This window comes from Calliopsis andreniformis, chromosome 7, assembly GCF_051401765.1.
Source record: "Calliopsis andreniformis isolate RMS-2024a chromosome 7, iyCalAndr_principal, whole genome shotgun sequence".
Taxonomy (NCBI): domain Eukaryota; kingdom Metazoa; phylum Arthropoda; class Insecta; order Hymenoptera; family Andrenidae; genus Calliopsis; species Calliopsis andreniformis.
In genome coordinates this window covers 1,752,832-1,765,595 of record NC_135068.1, presented here as the reverse complement: position 1 = coordinate 1,765,595, position 12,764 = coordinate 1,752,832, and the positions used below count along the sequence as shown (strand labels likewise).

Genomic DNA, 12,764 nt, shown 5'->3' with positions numbered 1-12,764 from the left:
ATCTCTACTCTCAGTTGTCAATGGAGTCAGGCTAGTTCTACGCTTCTCATTATTTCTGCTATATTTAATTTCCATTCTCGTCTTGGGGTTCGACATTATCATACGCAAAATATCTTCAAAGTATTTTATTTTATGTTCGTTGATTTGTGTAATAGTGTCACCTGGTAATAGGCCAGCTTGTTTGGCTGCACTTCCTTCAATTACATTCGTAATCACCGGTGGAGTACGTTAATAACCTGCCGCGCTAAAAAATATTGTAAAAGCTATAACAGCAAGTATCATATTTGCAAAAGGTCCTACAAAAGCCACTGCTGCTTTTTTATACCGTGATTTTGTATGAAATGAATACAACTTTTCTTCTTCAGTTAATTCTTTTTGATCAGCTGGGACACTCGCTGCCTTAGTATCCTCTAACATTTTAACATAACCACCCAATGGAACAGCGCTTAGTTTCCATCTAGTCCCAGACTTATTGTTAAAACCAAAAATTTCAGGACCAAAACCTATAGAAAAAGATTCAACTTTAACTTTGCATGCTTTGGCAACAACATAATACCCATATTCATGCACAAACACTATAACAGAAATGATTAAGGCAAATGTCAGAAAACAATATATTCCATTGCCAAACTGATGAATGAAATTCGAAATTAACTCCACTGTGTATTTAGGTCTTAAACAAATGTTAAGTATATTAAAACGCGCCTCGCTTGACAAGTATTTAGTTTCACTTTTAAATTAAAAAAAAAGTTTAATTGCAATGACAGATACCTCACTACTCAGAAGAAAATTGATGTATAGAAGCTGGAATAGGGGTTGCAAAGAAACCGATATACTTTTAGGGCATTTCGCATTCAAATATCTTGATAAATTTTCCTTGAGCAAACTAATCGAATACGAAAAAATTGTTGATCTTGATGATTACGAATTGTATTGTTACACAACTCGTAAGACAAACCTCCCTTCTGGCTTAAATAGTCAGATAGTCAATTTAATTGCTTGCTTTATTGAAGTTAATCCTTTTTGCACTCAAGGTTAATGATAATCTTATTTACCTTATCTAGTACCTCAATATATTCTATTCTTTTCTCGTTTCTATACATCTCGCGCTCTTGATTTGCTTCATCCAACCGCTTTGTTAATTACAAATTTTATTCTCAAGAATTAGCACTGCAAGTAAGGAATTTAATGCATCCGAACCCTTACCTCCAGTTTTTTGAGATAGAGAACCAACTAGCTTGTCAAAACTATTAGCAAGACGTAATAAATGGCTCTTCTTCCCACTTTCGCAAGATATTTTGTATGTGTTATTACGTATAACTATTTCTACTACTTGCATATGGTGCTAAAAATTTCTATCGTACAGTATAAACTCAAACCCCTACTTTCATCTTATTTATGGTATAAGTTTTTATACATTTATCAAATCAGATAATTTTTTACTGCTACGAAAATATGTTTTAAAGTATTGATTCTTTATGAACTTCTGTAACATTAAATGGCTTGTTTCTTTCAAGTTATAACGTCTAACTGAAAAAGAACCAAACCCCCTAATTTCAACTGTATTATGATGCTTCAATGTGCTTGAAAGTATCCCAAAAAATTTATCAACAATCTTATTTAAAAAAGGATGTCTTTTTGCTAACCTCGCTATTATATCAGACTTTGTTGTCATTTATATGAAGTCAAAATAAGTAAACCTTATCGCTTAGCAGATAATACTATGTTATATTCTTCAACATCCAATACTTCAACTTCTATTTTTTCTGATATAGAAAACTTTTTATTTTCCGGTAAATGTTCTTGATCTATTGGAAGGGTTACATCGTTGTCAACTTCAACGACTAATCCATTATCTCCTCTCTTACCTACAATAACCTGTATTTTATCCTCTACCTTAACTTTCATTATCAGTTCTTCAAGAGAATCATACTCTGTTTGTTTTATTCCAAGATAAATTCTTGCCCGATTCACGTTAGCCCTTATTACTTTTGCTTCTATTTTATCACCTACCTTATACTTCTTTATCTCATCTGAACTATTTCTAGACCAACTTAAATCTTTTACATATATTGTCCTTTTTACGTTCTCATCTATTTCAGAATCATTGAAAGCAACAGATACATATGAGCCGGTATTATTCTTCATTTCACCAGAAACAATAGAACCAGGAGGATATGTATTGATAAATACTTGTCAAGGGTTGTTTACACACCTTTTCATGCTTAAACTCATCCTACTCTTAGCAGTGTCAATACTGAGAATTTTTACATATACTTCTTGTCCTCTTGTTACGACATTACTAACTGATGAATTACTCTTAATCCAGGTTATTTCTGACGAGTGCACTAAACCCTTAATTCCAGGTCTAAGCTCAACAAACAATCCGTAATCTTCTATGCTTGTTACATAACTCTTATGCACACTATCAACTGGATATTTTGACTCTGCATATTGTCAAGGGCTATCTTCTAGCTGCTTCACACCCAAGGAAATTTTAGTATTTTCCTTATCTATTTTTATAATTTTAACTTTTCTAGTCTGGCCACAAGCAAAAACTGCAGATGGATGTCTCACTCTACTCCAAGAGATATCTGTAATATGTAGCAATCCATCTATACCTCCAACTACATCTGATTCATGAATACCAACAAATACACCGTAATGAGTCATGCTTTTTATTTTTCCTTCTATTACATCGTCTTCAGTTAAAGATTCTAAAAATTTAATTTTTTCACCAGGGTGCAATTTTTCTAATACCAGCTTTCTTGATACTACAATATTACCTTGCTTCTTATCCATTTTAAGCACGATGAACTTTTGTTCAGTTTCAATAAGGTGCTTCGCGTCTTTTACTTGCTTCAAATTCACATATTATTCCGTCACCATGATCAACAATAAAACCACATTTAATTGAGCGTTTAATAACTCCGCTTACTTCAGCTCTTGTAACTGTATCTTCTTCCAACTTATTCCATTTCTCGTTTTTAATTGCTTTTTTACGGCTAAGAACTCTAAAGGTTTTGCGGGTTTTATTTGAATAAAACACACTTGCTTGAACGACAAATAACAGTGTAATATTCTTATTTTCACAGTACAGCCATTAATACAACTTATCTTTGGTTGTTTATATCTCTCTATAATGTAAGAGATCGAAAAAACTGCGTAGCGTCAACTTCTTGCTAGCTTCTGCTTCTATCCGAAAAACGTAAGTGGCGTCAACGTTTTCTTATATAAACTTAACAAGAACAACATAACCATAATAATCTTCAATTCTTTCCACATAAACTCAAATTTTCAAGCCAACAATGATCTCATCATTACAACAGAGTTCTCTGATCAGAATTCTGCCGTCAGACTTTAAACCAATATCAACCACAACGTCGTTAGGGTTTATTCTTGTAATTACACCTTCTACCACATCCCCTTCTTTAATTTTGTTAACAAAAGAATCTTCAAACAAGGCATTATCTTGATCCTCAAATTGGCCGTGACATATCTCTTCTATAAACTTGTTTGATGATAGCTTTCTGATAGTAACCGGTAGATTTACAACTGGATCATTATTATTCATACAATGTGACCTTTAATTTAAACTTTATTAGAACTCATATATTATATAATATTAATAATTATTGACAAGTAATTTTTCGTTAATTCATTTCGTGAATTGTTTAAGCTATATAAAATATAGTGACAAAAATTATATATGTATCAAGAATATACTATTTAAGAATAGCAAGTGGATTAGATCGTTCTCCAGAAGGTCCAGGTTAAAACCGGGTTTTGATGAAATATTGGAAAAATATTCTATTCAAAACAGCAAGGAATCTATAGAGAAGATTGTAAATTCACGAAAAAAGAATATGGGTAGAAATAGCTTTTGGCAACGGTGAAAGTATGCTTTACCAGGTGCTCAATGAACCTGATCTATTATTTATAGGATGTGAGCCTAACTTAAAGGAGGTTTCTCGCTTGCTAAAAAACATAGAAATACAAAACATAAAAAACATTTTAATATGGACAGACGATGCAAGAGAATTGATTGTAAATTTTCCTGATAACAGTGTTGAAAAATTCTTTATCCTCTTTCCAGATCCATGGCCAAAAATAAGTCACAATAAAAGACGATTAACTAATACGGAATTTTCAAATTTATTACCAAAAAAAAATACTTATAACAGGAGAAATATTCATTGCGACCGATCATCAGGACTATACAGATTGGATAGCATCACATATAAAGCAGTGTAACTTTTTTATCTATAAGGAAGATGATTTCACAAGTTATTCTCTTACAAAATACCATAAAAGAGCGCTCAAAGATCAGCGTAAAATAAGGTTCCTTAAAGTAAGTGTTACTAATAATTTGCAGACTATAGATCAATAGAGTTTTTGCATATTTCTTTTACGATAATTATGGATTAAAAATAATAAAAAAAGAGGGAGAAATAGAGTAAATTCCTTTAACTACTTCTCTTTATGAAGAAATAGTAAATTTGTTAAGTTTCTCTTCAACCAACGAGCTCCCATGAGGAGAGGAGAGTAAAAATCTTTTTTCATGGATATCTTAGCACTTTTTTCTTCTTTTGTCGTTGGCGGACGAGTAAGAAAGTGAACCTTTGATGCAACTCTAATTATTGCCATTGGTGTTTGCTCTGCCCCTTCTCCCATAACTAAAACAGCAGATGTTGCCAGTGCATCAAGAAGATTGATTTGTGGTGCTTGCAGTGATTGATTATAAAGATCTGGCTTGCCTATATAGGAATAAAGTGGTTTAAATCCACATCAACCTAGAGCAACGCCCGTAACCCCACGATGCATAGGTGTTACATTACTATCTGTAATCAAAATGCTAAGATGTTTTATGCAGTGTTTTGTCTTGAGATAGTTCCATATTGATAGAGCTGTTTTCTGAATATCTTTTGGGTATAAAATATACATTTCATTACGATTTGATTCATCAGTGCCAGCAGATGGAATTAAGATATTATCTTTAATCGTTAAACAGATACTATGAGGATTGTGATCCACATCAACAATTGCATCAGCTTCTCTTTTGATTAGCTCTTCTTTAGAATAAGCAGTTTTGCAAACTACTTGTTTTTGACAAACGGAAATGATTTTTGATGTGATACCAAGAACAACTTCTTCTCTTAGCAACTCTGAAACATAGCAATCAAGAACCTGCTCTAATACTTCTCCACATTCAATACAGTGGGTATAAATTGCTTTAACATACATACTATTACATCAGATAGTTTCTCATAAAGGTCCTCTTGTCTGTTGTTTCAGGTGGCATAATTTACAATTAAAAGACTTAATGAGTTTCACAATTTTTTCTTCCATCTTTATCACGTGTTAACCTAGATATAGTATAATTTTTGTTTTAGCAAGAGCGGTTTTATGCCATCCATCAAGAAATGTTAAGTCGAAATATACATCACCTTTATAAAGTCTGTGAATTTCTGTTATGATAAACTCTGAGATTAGATCATACTTCAAAAAAAGGTGCGCTATTTGTGCTCCACCAATCACGAAGACTTTAGAACTACCTTGGATTGACAAAAACTCTTGCATAGAAGAAATAATAGTGCACTTTATACCTCTATTAAAACAAGAACTTAACTCGTTACGAGAAAAAACAACAGGGATATGGTCCTTTAATATGCTTTGGGGTATTATCTCAAATGTTTTTCTTCCCATAACAATAACTTGTTTGTCAGTCACCTGACGAAAATGATCTAACTGACTTGCATAATGCCAGGGCAATACATTATTTATTCCAATTACCCCCTTGGGATCAACAGCCATAAATCCGATAACTATCATCACTGTAAAGCAGCTTGAGCTACAAAAAATTGCATGTGATCACGCACATTATGCACTCGAAGGAAATCAACCTTGTTGTGCAATGCAGGTGATAAAGCAATTGTTTCTAAATCTCAGTTAGAGACAGGTTCTGTAGAAAAAGAAGAAATAAATGACTTTGTAGAATGACCATCCAGAACTTTGCAGTCAAAACTTTGCAATGCTTCTATATTGCGTAAAAGCCAGATATTCTGATATAGAGATTTTCCAAAACCAATACCAGGATCAATAATTATTGAACATTGATTAAAACCTAGAGTTAGTAATCTATTAATGTTCCTTTCTGCCCAATGGTTTATGGTACTAGTGTCATCTGGAATGATGTTATCCTTATGTGGTGGTATGGAGAGCAAATGCATAATAACGATGACTTCTGATTGTTTACCCAGGCAATGTTGTAGTGTTCCAAAACATTTAAAATAACGTCTGGCCAGAAGCTGTCAATACTGACTTTAATATCACCGACTTTCATATACTGATTGAGATTATCAAACACTGGTTTTAAGCATGCATATTCTGCTTTTGCAGTTTGTATTAAGGAGCCAAGTCTTGTTGATTGAGCACCAAGATCAACTATACTTGCACTGTCTGATACTAGTTGCAGTGCTTGCTTGGTTGCATGATCTGCATCATAATAAGGATCACCATCTGAAGTGAATCAAGAGTAATATTGATAATACCCACAAGCTCTGGCAAAAGCGTAAAACTCTTTAAAAAACAATCTTGAATGTTAGAGATATCATAAGCAACAGTACCGAACATCTTGTTGATTATTGCAGTATTATCCATAGGGTTTAGCATTGCCATTAAGTGAAGCAAAAATAGTCTGTTTATCAAATCAATAACGCGAGGTGCCCACTTTTCATAGACCTGCGGACGGCCAATATCACACTCAATTTGTTTTAGACCTTTTAATAGCTCTTCGGGAGAAGAAGAACAACTTCCATAGACAATCATGTTGAGAAATGACTTATGCCACTCAGGTGGAGCACCGTTTGGTAAAATGGCCTTAGTTTCTAGAATGATCGAAGACTTTAAATCTTTAAAATAGCATTCCTTTAGTAACTGAGCAGCTCTTTGTAAATGGGAAACGCGATTTCCTATATTTGAGCCAATAGAAATATAGATCATTAGTTATCTTCCTGTTTTCGTAATATATTACAATAAGTAAAGAGAACATCTCCATGCACACCGGGAACGGGTGGTGCAACTTTGTGAGTAGTCACTTTTATGAAAGAAATAATACGTTGTTTCTGCACCAAAAGATTATGAATGGCTCTGTATATTTCATGGGTTAAGTGGTCGTTTAAATTGAACTGCTTGCTTTGAACGTGAGATTGAATACTCTGAACTACCTCCAAGTAGCATGTAGTATCCTCAAGCCGGCCAGTTGTAAGTCCTAAAGGGGAGGATTTAAAGGTAAAATCAATACTAACACTAACTAATTGAGAATGAAACTTCTCTTCTGCACTATATCCTAAATGAACCCAAAGCCGCAGGTCAGATATCAGAAGATTACATTGCATTTTAATATCACTGAGTTTAATCTACTTGCAATTAATAACACACACTAGCGTTCATCATCCCTTCCAGAAAACCCTGAAGAGAACGCTCATCCCTTATTGAATAGTGTTTTTTTAAACCTTCAATTTTAGACTTAGAAACCTCTGGAGTTTGACGTTCATAAGCATAAAGTGCACCCAAACCGGAAGCAAAGTCTGATCGTACAATATCAAAGTAATCATCAACTAACTTCTGTTTCTCTTTAATCTGTGCATCCTTATGGAGATCAGAACGTGTTACACCAAGCCCTTCAGCAAAACGTTTCCATAGCTCTGGGTGATTTTCATCACATTGTTCTTCTTCTATCAAATGACCAAGCAAAATTTGTCGCATTTTTAGATCTGGGCACAAAAAATGTGTGCTATTGATATAACGAGGAAACGCAGCAACGTGGTGATAATGTTCTTTAGCATAGGTTTGTAAAGCTTGCAAGCTTAAGCTTCCTGTATTCCATGATTGGTAGAACGGATGATTTAGTAAGTGCAACGCATCTGATTTATTATTCAAAGATTCAGTAGTTTTCCATTCTTTCCTCTATTATAGCATCATATAATTCATATAATATAGTTTTCTCATTGTTACGATCATGCTAAGATCAACACAATGGTGGGATTGGTAGGACTCGAACCTACGACCAATTCGTTATGAGCGAACTGCTCTAACCGACTGAGCTACAATTCCTTTTATCAATATTTATAATACACACAAGAGCAAATTTGTCTATTATTGTTGCATCAATAAGATATAACAATCAATAGATTGTTGCACCAATTTTGCGTGCAATTTCCTTACGATCTTGAAATACGATTAAAGTGGGTATAGATTGCACTCCATACTTACTTGGCCCTTCATTCTCTTCATCTATGTCGAACTTGCGAATCTTAATCTTGCCATTTCTGTCTTTAGCCAACTGTTCAATACGCGGCATTAGATTTTTACATTGCCCACACCATTCTGCCCAAAAGTCTATCAGAACAAACCCTCTAGAGTCAGGGACTTTAGATTTGAAATTTTGATCATTTACTGATATAATGTCATCACTCAGACCATCAATACCCACACTTTCTCTCTCGCAGGCTTTCAGATAATATGTCAATTTCAAATTATGACAATAGGAGTACGTTCTTATTATTCTGCGTTTTTAACTAATTCTGAGTCCATCCATCGACACCGATTTTGCGTGTCGAAGTAATTGTAAGATCATTCATCGACATTAGTACCTCTAACTGGAGTACAGCTAATTCATGAGTTTAAATAAAGCTCTGACACATTGCGTATACTTGAACTAGTTTGTAGTTTTTAAATAGTTCTTATTCATCAACATCTTCACCTTGCCTGGCCACGCCAACTATTCGACTTCCAGACAGCGGATACTTAGGCAAATGCCTAGATGTTACATTTTAACTTCGTATTATTAAAATGTCTGCGATATGAGTAATGGAATGTATTGACTGCATTTTTGGCATATTGCGATGGAAATATGTTACTCACTCTTTAAGAATTGAGTGCTTTCCAGCCATCGAAAACGCTCCTACATTGCGTGGGACAGTGTTACACAATCTCAATTTTCAGCGGAAACGACATTTAGTTTCTTTATTCCATCTCCAGAGGGCAGATCAATCATTTTAGCACTGTACAACACAGCATTTTAGCTCTGTATATGTAGTGGTGTCATCATAATAATCGCAGTCTGAAAGCACAGAATTTTAGCAGGACCGAGGACCGAGGACCGAGGATTGCGGATTGAGGATTGAAGATTGAGGTTTGAGATTGAGAATTCAGGATTGAGGATTGAGGATTGAGGATTGAGAATTGAGGGTTGAATGTTGACAATTGAGGATTGAGTGTTGAGGATTGAGGATTGAGGACTGAGGATTGAGGATTGAGGATTGAAGATTGAGGGTTGAGGATTGAGGATTGAGGATTGAGGATTGAGGATTGAGGATTGAGGATTGAGGATTGAGGATTCAGGATTGAGGATTGAGAGTTGAGAGTTGAGAGTTGAGTGTTGAAGGTTGAAATTTGAGGATTGATGGTTGAGGATTGATGATGGAGGAATGAGGATTCAACATGGAGGATTGAAGATTGATGATTGAGGATTGAGGATTGAACATTAAGATTGAGGATTGAAGATTGAGGTTTGAGGTTGAGAATTGAGGATTCAGCATTGAGGATTGAGGGTTGAGAATTGAGGATTGAGTATTGAGGTTTGGGGACTGATGATTGAGTACTGAGGATTGCGGATTGAGGATTGAGGATTGAGGATTGAGGATTAAGAACTGAAGACTGAGGATTGAGGACTGAGTGTCGAGGATTGAGTATTGAGGATTGAGGATTGAGGATACAGGATTGACAATTCAGAATTGAGGACTGAGGACTGACGATTGATGATTGGGGATTGATAATCGAGAATTGAGGATTGTGGATTGAGGACCGAGGATACAGGATTGAGGATTGAGGATTGAGGATTGAGGGTTGAGAGTTGAGGGTTGAAGGCTAGGTTGCCGAATAAATTGCAACGGGTGTCAAAGTAATGGTCATTTCTACGTTCCATGCAACCTCGGCTTCAGTCTACGGCATTGCACCACCAGATCGAATAGTTAGGGCCTTAGAAGTCAACGCTAGAAGCATAAAATACAATATAAATACAACAGATTTCCAATCGTATAACAGGAGTAATTGCCATCAGTGTGAAAGTAATGGCCATTTCTACATTCCGGCCAACATAGCCTTCACTCTACGGCGTTGCTCCTCCAGATCGAAGAGATAGGGCCTTAGAAGTCAACGACAGGAGCATAAAATACAATATAAATACAGCAGATTTTTAATCGTATAAGAGGAATAATTGCTACCAGTGTGAACGTAAAGGTCATTCCAACGTTCTTGGCAACCTAGGCTTCAACCAAGGGCGTTGCTTCACCAGATGGATGAGATTGGGCCTTAGAAATCATCGCCACATGATTAAAATGCAAAATAAGTACAACCGGTTTTCGAACGTATGACAGGAGCAGATGCAACGGATGTCAAAGTAATGGTCATTTCTACATTCCGGGCAAGCTTGGCTTCGCTCTAGGGCGTTGCTCCACCAGATCGACTAGTTAGGGCCTTAGAAGTCAACGCCAGAAGCATAAAATACAATATAAGTTCAGCAGTTTTTCAATTGAATAAAAGGAGTAATTGCCATCAGTGTGAAAGTAATGGCCATTTCTACATTCCGGGCAACCTAGCCTTCACTCTACGGCGTTCCTCCTCCAGATCGAAGAGTTAGGGCATTAGAAGTCAACGGCAGGAGCATAAAATACAATGTAAATACAGCAGATTTTCAATCGTATAAGAGGAATAATTGCCACCAGTGTGAACGTAAAGGTCATTGCAACGTTCCGGGCAACCTAGGCTTCAACCAAGGGCGTTGCTTCACCAGATGGATGAGTTTGGGTCTTAGAAATCATCGCAACAAGATTAAAATACAATATAAATACAACAGGTTTGCTAACGTATGACAGGGATAGATGCAACGTGTGTCAAAGTAATGGTCATTTCTACGTTCCGGGCATCCTAGGCTTCACTCTAGGGCGTTGCACCACCAGATCGAATAGCTAGGGCCTTACAAGTCAACGCCAGAGGCATAAAATACAATATAAGTTCAACAGTTTTTCAATTGAGTAAAAGGAGTAATTGCCATCAGTGTGAAAGTAATGGCCATTTCTACATTCCGGGCAACCTAGCCTTCACTCTACGGCGTTCCTCCTCCAGATCGAAGAGTTAGGGCATTAGAAGTCAACGGCAGGAGCATAAAATACAATGTAAATACAGCAGATTTTCAATCGTATAAGAGGAATAATTGCCACCAGTGTGAACGTAAAGGTCATTGCAACGTTCCGGGCAACCTAGGCTTCAACCAAGGGCGTTGCTTCACCAGATGGATGAGTTTGGGTCTTAGAAATCATCGCAACAAGATTAAAATACAATATAAATACAACAGGTTTGCTAACGTATGACAGGGATAGATGCAACGTGTGTCAAAGTAATGGTCATTTCTACGTTCCGGGCAACCTAGGCTTCACTCTAGGGCGTTGCACCACCAGATCGAATAGCTAGGGCCTTACAAGTCAACGCCAGAGGCATAAAATACAATATAAGTTCAACAGTTTTTCAATTGAGTAAAAGGAGTAATTGCCATCAGTGTGAAAGTAATGGCCATTTCTACATTCCGGGCAACCTAGCCTTCACTCTACGGCGTTCCTCCTCCAGATCGAAGAGTTAGGGCATTAGAAGTCAACGCCAGGAGCATAAAATACAATGTAAACACAGCAGATTTTCAATCGTATTAGAGGAATAATTGCCACCAGTGTTAACGTAAAGGTCATTTCAACGTTCCGGGCAACCTAGGCTTCAACCAAGGGCGTTGCTTCAAAAGATGGATGAGTTTGGGCCTGAGAAACCATCGCCACAAGGTTAAAATACAAAATGAATACAACAGGTTTGCGAACGTATGACAGGGGCAGATGCAACGGGTGTCAAAGTAATAGTCATTTCTACGTTCCGGGCAAGCTAGGCTTCACTCTAGGGCGTTGCTCCACCAGATCGAATAGTTAGGGCCTTAGAAGTCAACGCCAGAAGCATAAAAAACGATATAAATACAACAGATTTCCCATCGTGTAAAAGGAATAACTGTAAGCAGTGCGAAAGTAATGGTCATTTCTACGTGCGGGCAACCTAGCCTTCACTCTACAGCGTTGCTCCACCAGATCGAGTAGTTAGGGCCTTAGAAGTCAACGCCAGAAGCATAAAATACGATATAAATACAACAGATTTCCCATCCTATAAAAGGAGTAATTGCAACCAGTGCGAAGGTAATGGTCATTTCTGGGTGCGGGCAACCTAGGCTTCGATCTAGTGTGTTGCCTCACCGGGTGGATGAGTTTGGACCTTAGAATTCAACGCCAGAGTATTAAAATACAATATAAATACAACAGATTTCCCATCGTATAAAAGGAGTAATTGCAACCAGTGCGAAAGTAATGGTCATTTCTGCGTGCGGGCAAACTAGGCTTCGCTCTAGGGTGTTGCCACACCAGGTGGATGAGTTTGGACCTTAGAAATCAACGCCAGAGGTTTTAAATACAAAATAAATACAACAGGTTTGCGAACGTATGACAGGTGCAAATGCAACGGAAGTCAAAGCAATGGTCATTTCTACGTTCCCGGCAAGCTAGGCTTCACTCCAGGGCGTTGCTGCACCACATCGAATTGTTAGGGCCTTAGAAGTCAACGCCAGAAGCATAAAATGCAATATATATTCAACAGTTTTTCAATTGAATAAAAGGAGT

The 12,764-nt window shown here is 36.6% G+C and overlaps 6 protein-coding genes and 1 non-coding gene across 7 annotated transcripts; all 7 read right to left on the bottom strand.

The window, feature by feature from the left end:
• Positions 1-1,701: 1,701 nt before the first annotated feature.
• On the bottom strand, positions 1,702-2,453 carry LOC143181865 (small ribosomal subunit protein bS1-like). Its single transcript, XM_076382523.1, has 3 exons — positions 2,410-2,453; positions 2,241-2,368; positions 1,702-2,192 (listed from the first exon to the last, which is right to left on the bottom strand). The coding sequence occupies exons 1-3, from the start codon at positions 2,451-2,453 to the stop codon at positions 1,702-1,704; spliced, it is 663 nt and encodes a 220-aa protein (XP_076238638.1).
• A 4-nt stretch (positions 2,454-2,457) lies between these two features.
• On the bottom strand, positions 2,458-3,285 carry LOC143181864 (small ribosomal subunit protein bS1-like). The gene is made up of 5 exons (XM_076382522.1): positions 3,240-3,285; positions 3,184-3,195; positions 3,056-3,137; positions 2,887-3,014; positions 2,458-2,855 (listed from the first exon to the last, which is right to left on the bottom strand). The coding sequence occupies exons 1-5, from the start codon at positions 3,283-3,285 to the stop codon at positions 2,458-2,460; spliced, it is 666 nt and encodes a 221-aa protein (XP_076238637.1).
• Positions 3,286-5,361: 2,076 nt separating this feature from the next.
• LOC143181863 (dihydrofolate reductase-like) lies at positions 5,362-5,832 on the bottom strand. The gene has a single exon (XM_076382521.1). It carries the CDS (start codon positions 5,830-5,832, stop codon positions 5,362-5,364), a length of 471 nt encoding a protein of 156 aa, XP_076238636.1.
• Positions 5,832-7,002, bottom strand: LOC143181861 (folate synthesis bifunctional protein-like). The gene is made up of 4 exons (XM_076382520.1): positions 6,552-7,002; positions 6,257-6,519; positions 6,002-6,200; positions 5,832-5,938 (listed from the first exon to the last, which is right to left on the bottom strand). The coding sequence occupies exons 1-4, from the start codon at positions 7,000-7,002 to the stop codon at positions 5,832-5,834; spliced, it is 1,020 nt and encodes a 339-aa protein (XP_076238635.1).
• LOC143181860 (putative dihydroneopterin aldolase) lies at positions 7,002-7,397 on the bottom strand. The gene has a single exon (XM_076382519.1). It carries the CDS (start codon positions 7,395-7,397, stop codon positions 7,002-7,004), a length of 396 nt encoding a protein of 131 aa, XP_076238634.1.
• A 31-nt stretch (positions 7,398-7,428) lies between these two features.
• On the bottom strand, positions 7,429-8,022 carry LOC143181859 (4-aminobenzoate synthase-like). Its single transcript, XM_076382518.1, has 2 exons — positions 8,017-8,022; positions 7,429-7,968 (listed from the first exon to the last, which is right to left on the bottom strand). Exons 1-2 carry the CDS (start codon positions 8,020-8,022, stop codon positions 7,429-7,431), a joined length of 546 nt encoding a protein of 181 aa, XP_076238633.1.
• Positions 8,023-8,041: 19 nt separating this feature from the next.
• Positions 8,042-8,115, bottom strand: Trnam-cau (transfer RNA methionine (anticodon CAU)). The gene has a single exon. It is a non-coding gene; the product is annotated as a tRNA-Met (tRNA).
• Positions 8,116-12,764: the final 4,649 nt, after the last annotated feature.

Excerpts from the sequence above, each read along its gene's own strand:
- LOC143181865 (XM_076382523.1), bottom strand. The coding sequence starts at position 2,453 with ATGCAGAGTCAAAATATCCAGTTGATAGTGTGCATAAGAGTTAT. Across the intron at positions 2,369-2,409 it reads ATAGTGTGCATAAGAGTTAT|ACCTGGAATTAAGGGTTTAG; the intron begins GTAACAAGCATA and ends TGTTGAGCTTAG. Across the intron at positions 2,193-2,240 it reads CAGTATTGACACTGCTAAGA|TATTTATCAATACATATCCT; the intron begins GTAGGATGAGTT and ends ACCCTTGACAAG.
- LOC143181860 (XM_076382519.1), bottom strand. The coding sequence starts at position 7,397 with ATGCAATGTAATCTTCTGATATCTGACCTGCGGCTTTGGGTTCATTTA.
- LOC143181864 (XM_076382522.1), bottom strand. The coding sequence starts at position 3,285 with ATGTGGAAAGAATTGAAGATTATTATGGTTATGTTGTTCTTGTTAA. Across the intron at positions 3,015-3,055 it reads CACTGTTATTTGTCGTTCAA|AGTTCTTAGCCGTAAAAAAG; the intron begins GCAAGTGTGTTT and ends CAAAACCTTTAG. Across the intron at positions 2,856-2,886 it reads TGGTTTTATTGTTGATCATG|TAAAAGACGCGAAGCACCTT; the intron begins GTGACGGAATAA and ends ATTTGAAGCAAG.
- LOC143181861 (XM_076382520.1), bottom strand. The coding sequence starts at position 7,002 with ATGATCTATATTTCTATTGGCTCAAATATAGGAAATCGCGTTTCCCAT. Across the intron at positions 6,201-6,256 it reads AACACTACAACATTGCCTGG|GATAACATCATTCCAGATGA; the intron begins GTAAACAATCAG and ends CCACCACATAAG. Across the intron at positions 5,939-6,001 it reads TGACTGCAAAGTTCTGGATG|AAACAATTGCTTTATCACCT; the intron begins GTCATTCTACAA and ends ACTGAGATTTAG.
- LOC143181863 (XM_076382521.1), bottom strand. The coding sequence starts at position 5,832 with ATGATAGTTATCGGATTTATGGCTGTTGATCCCAAGGGGGTAATTGGA.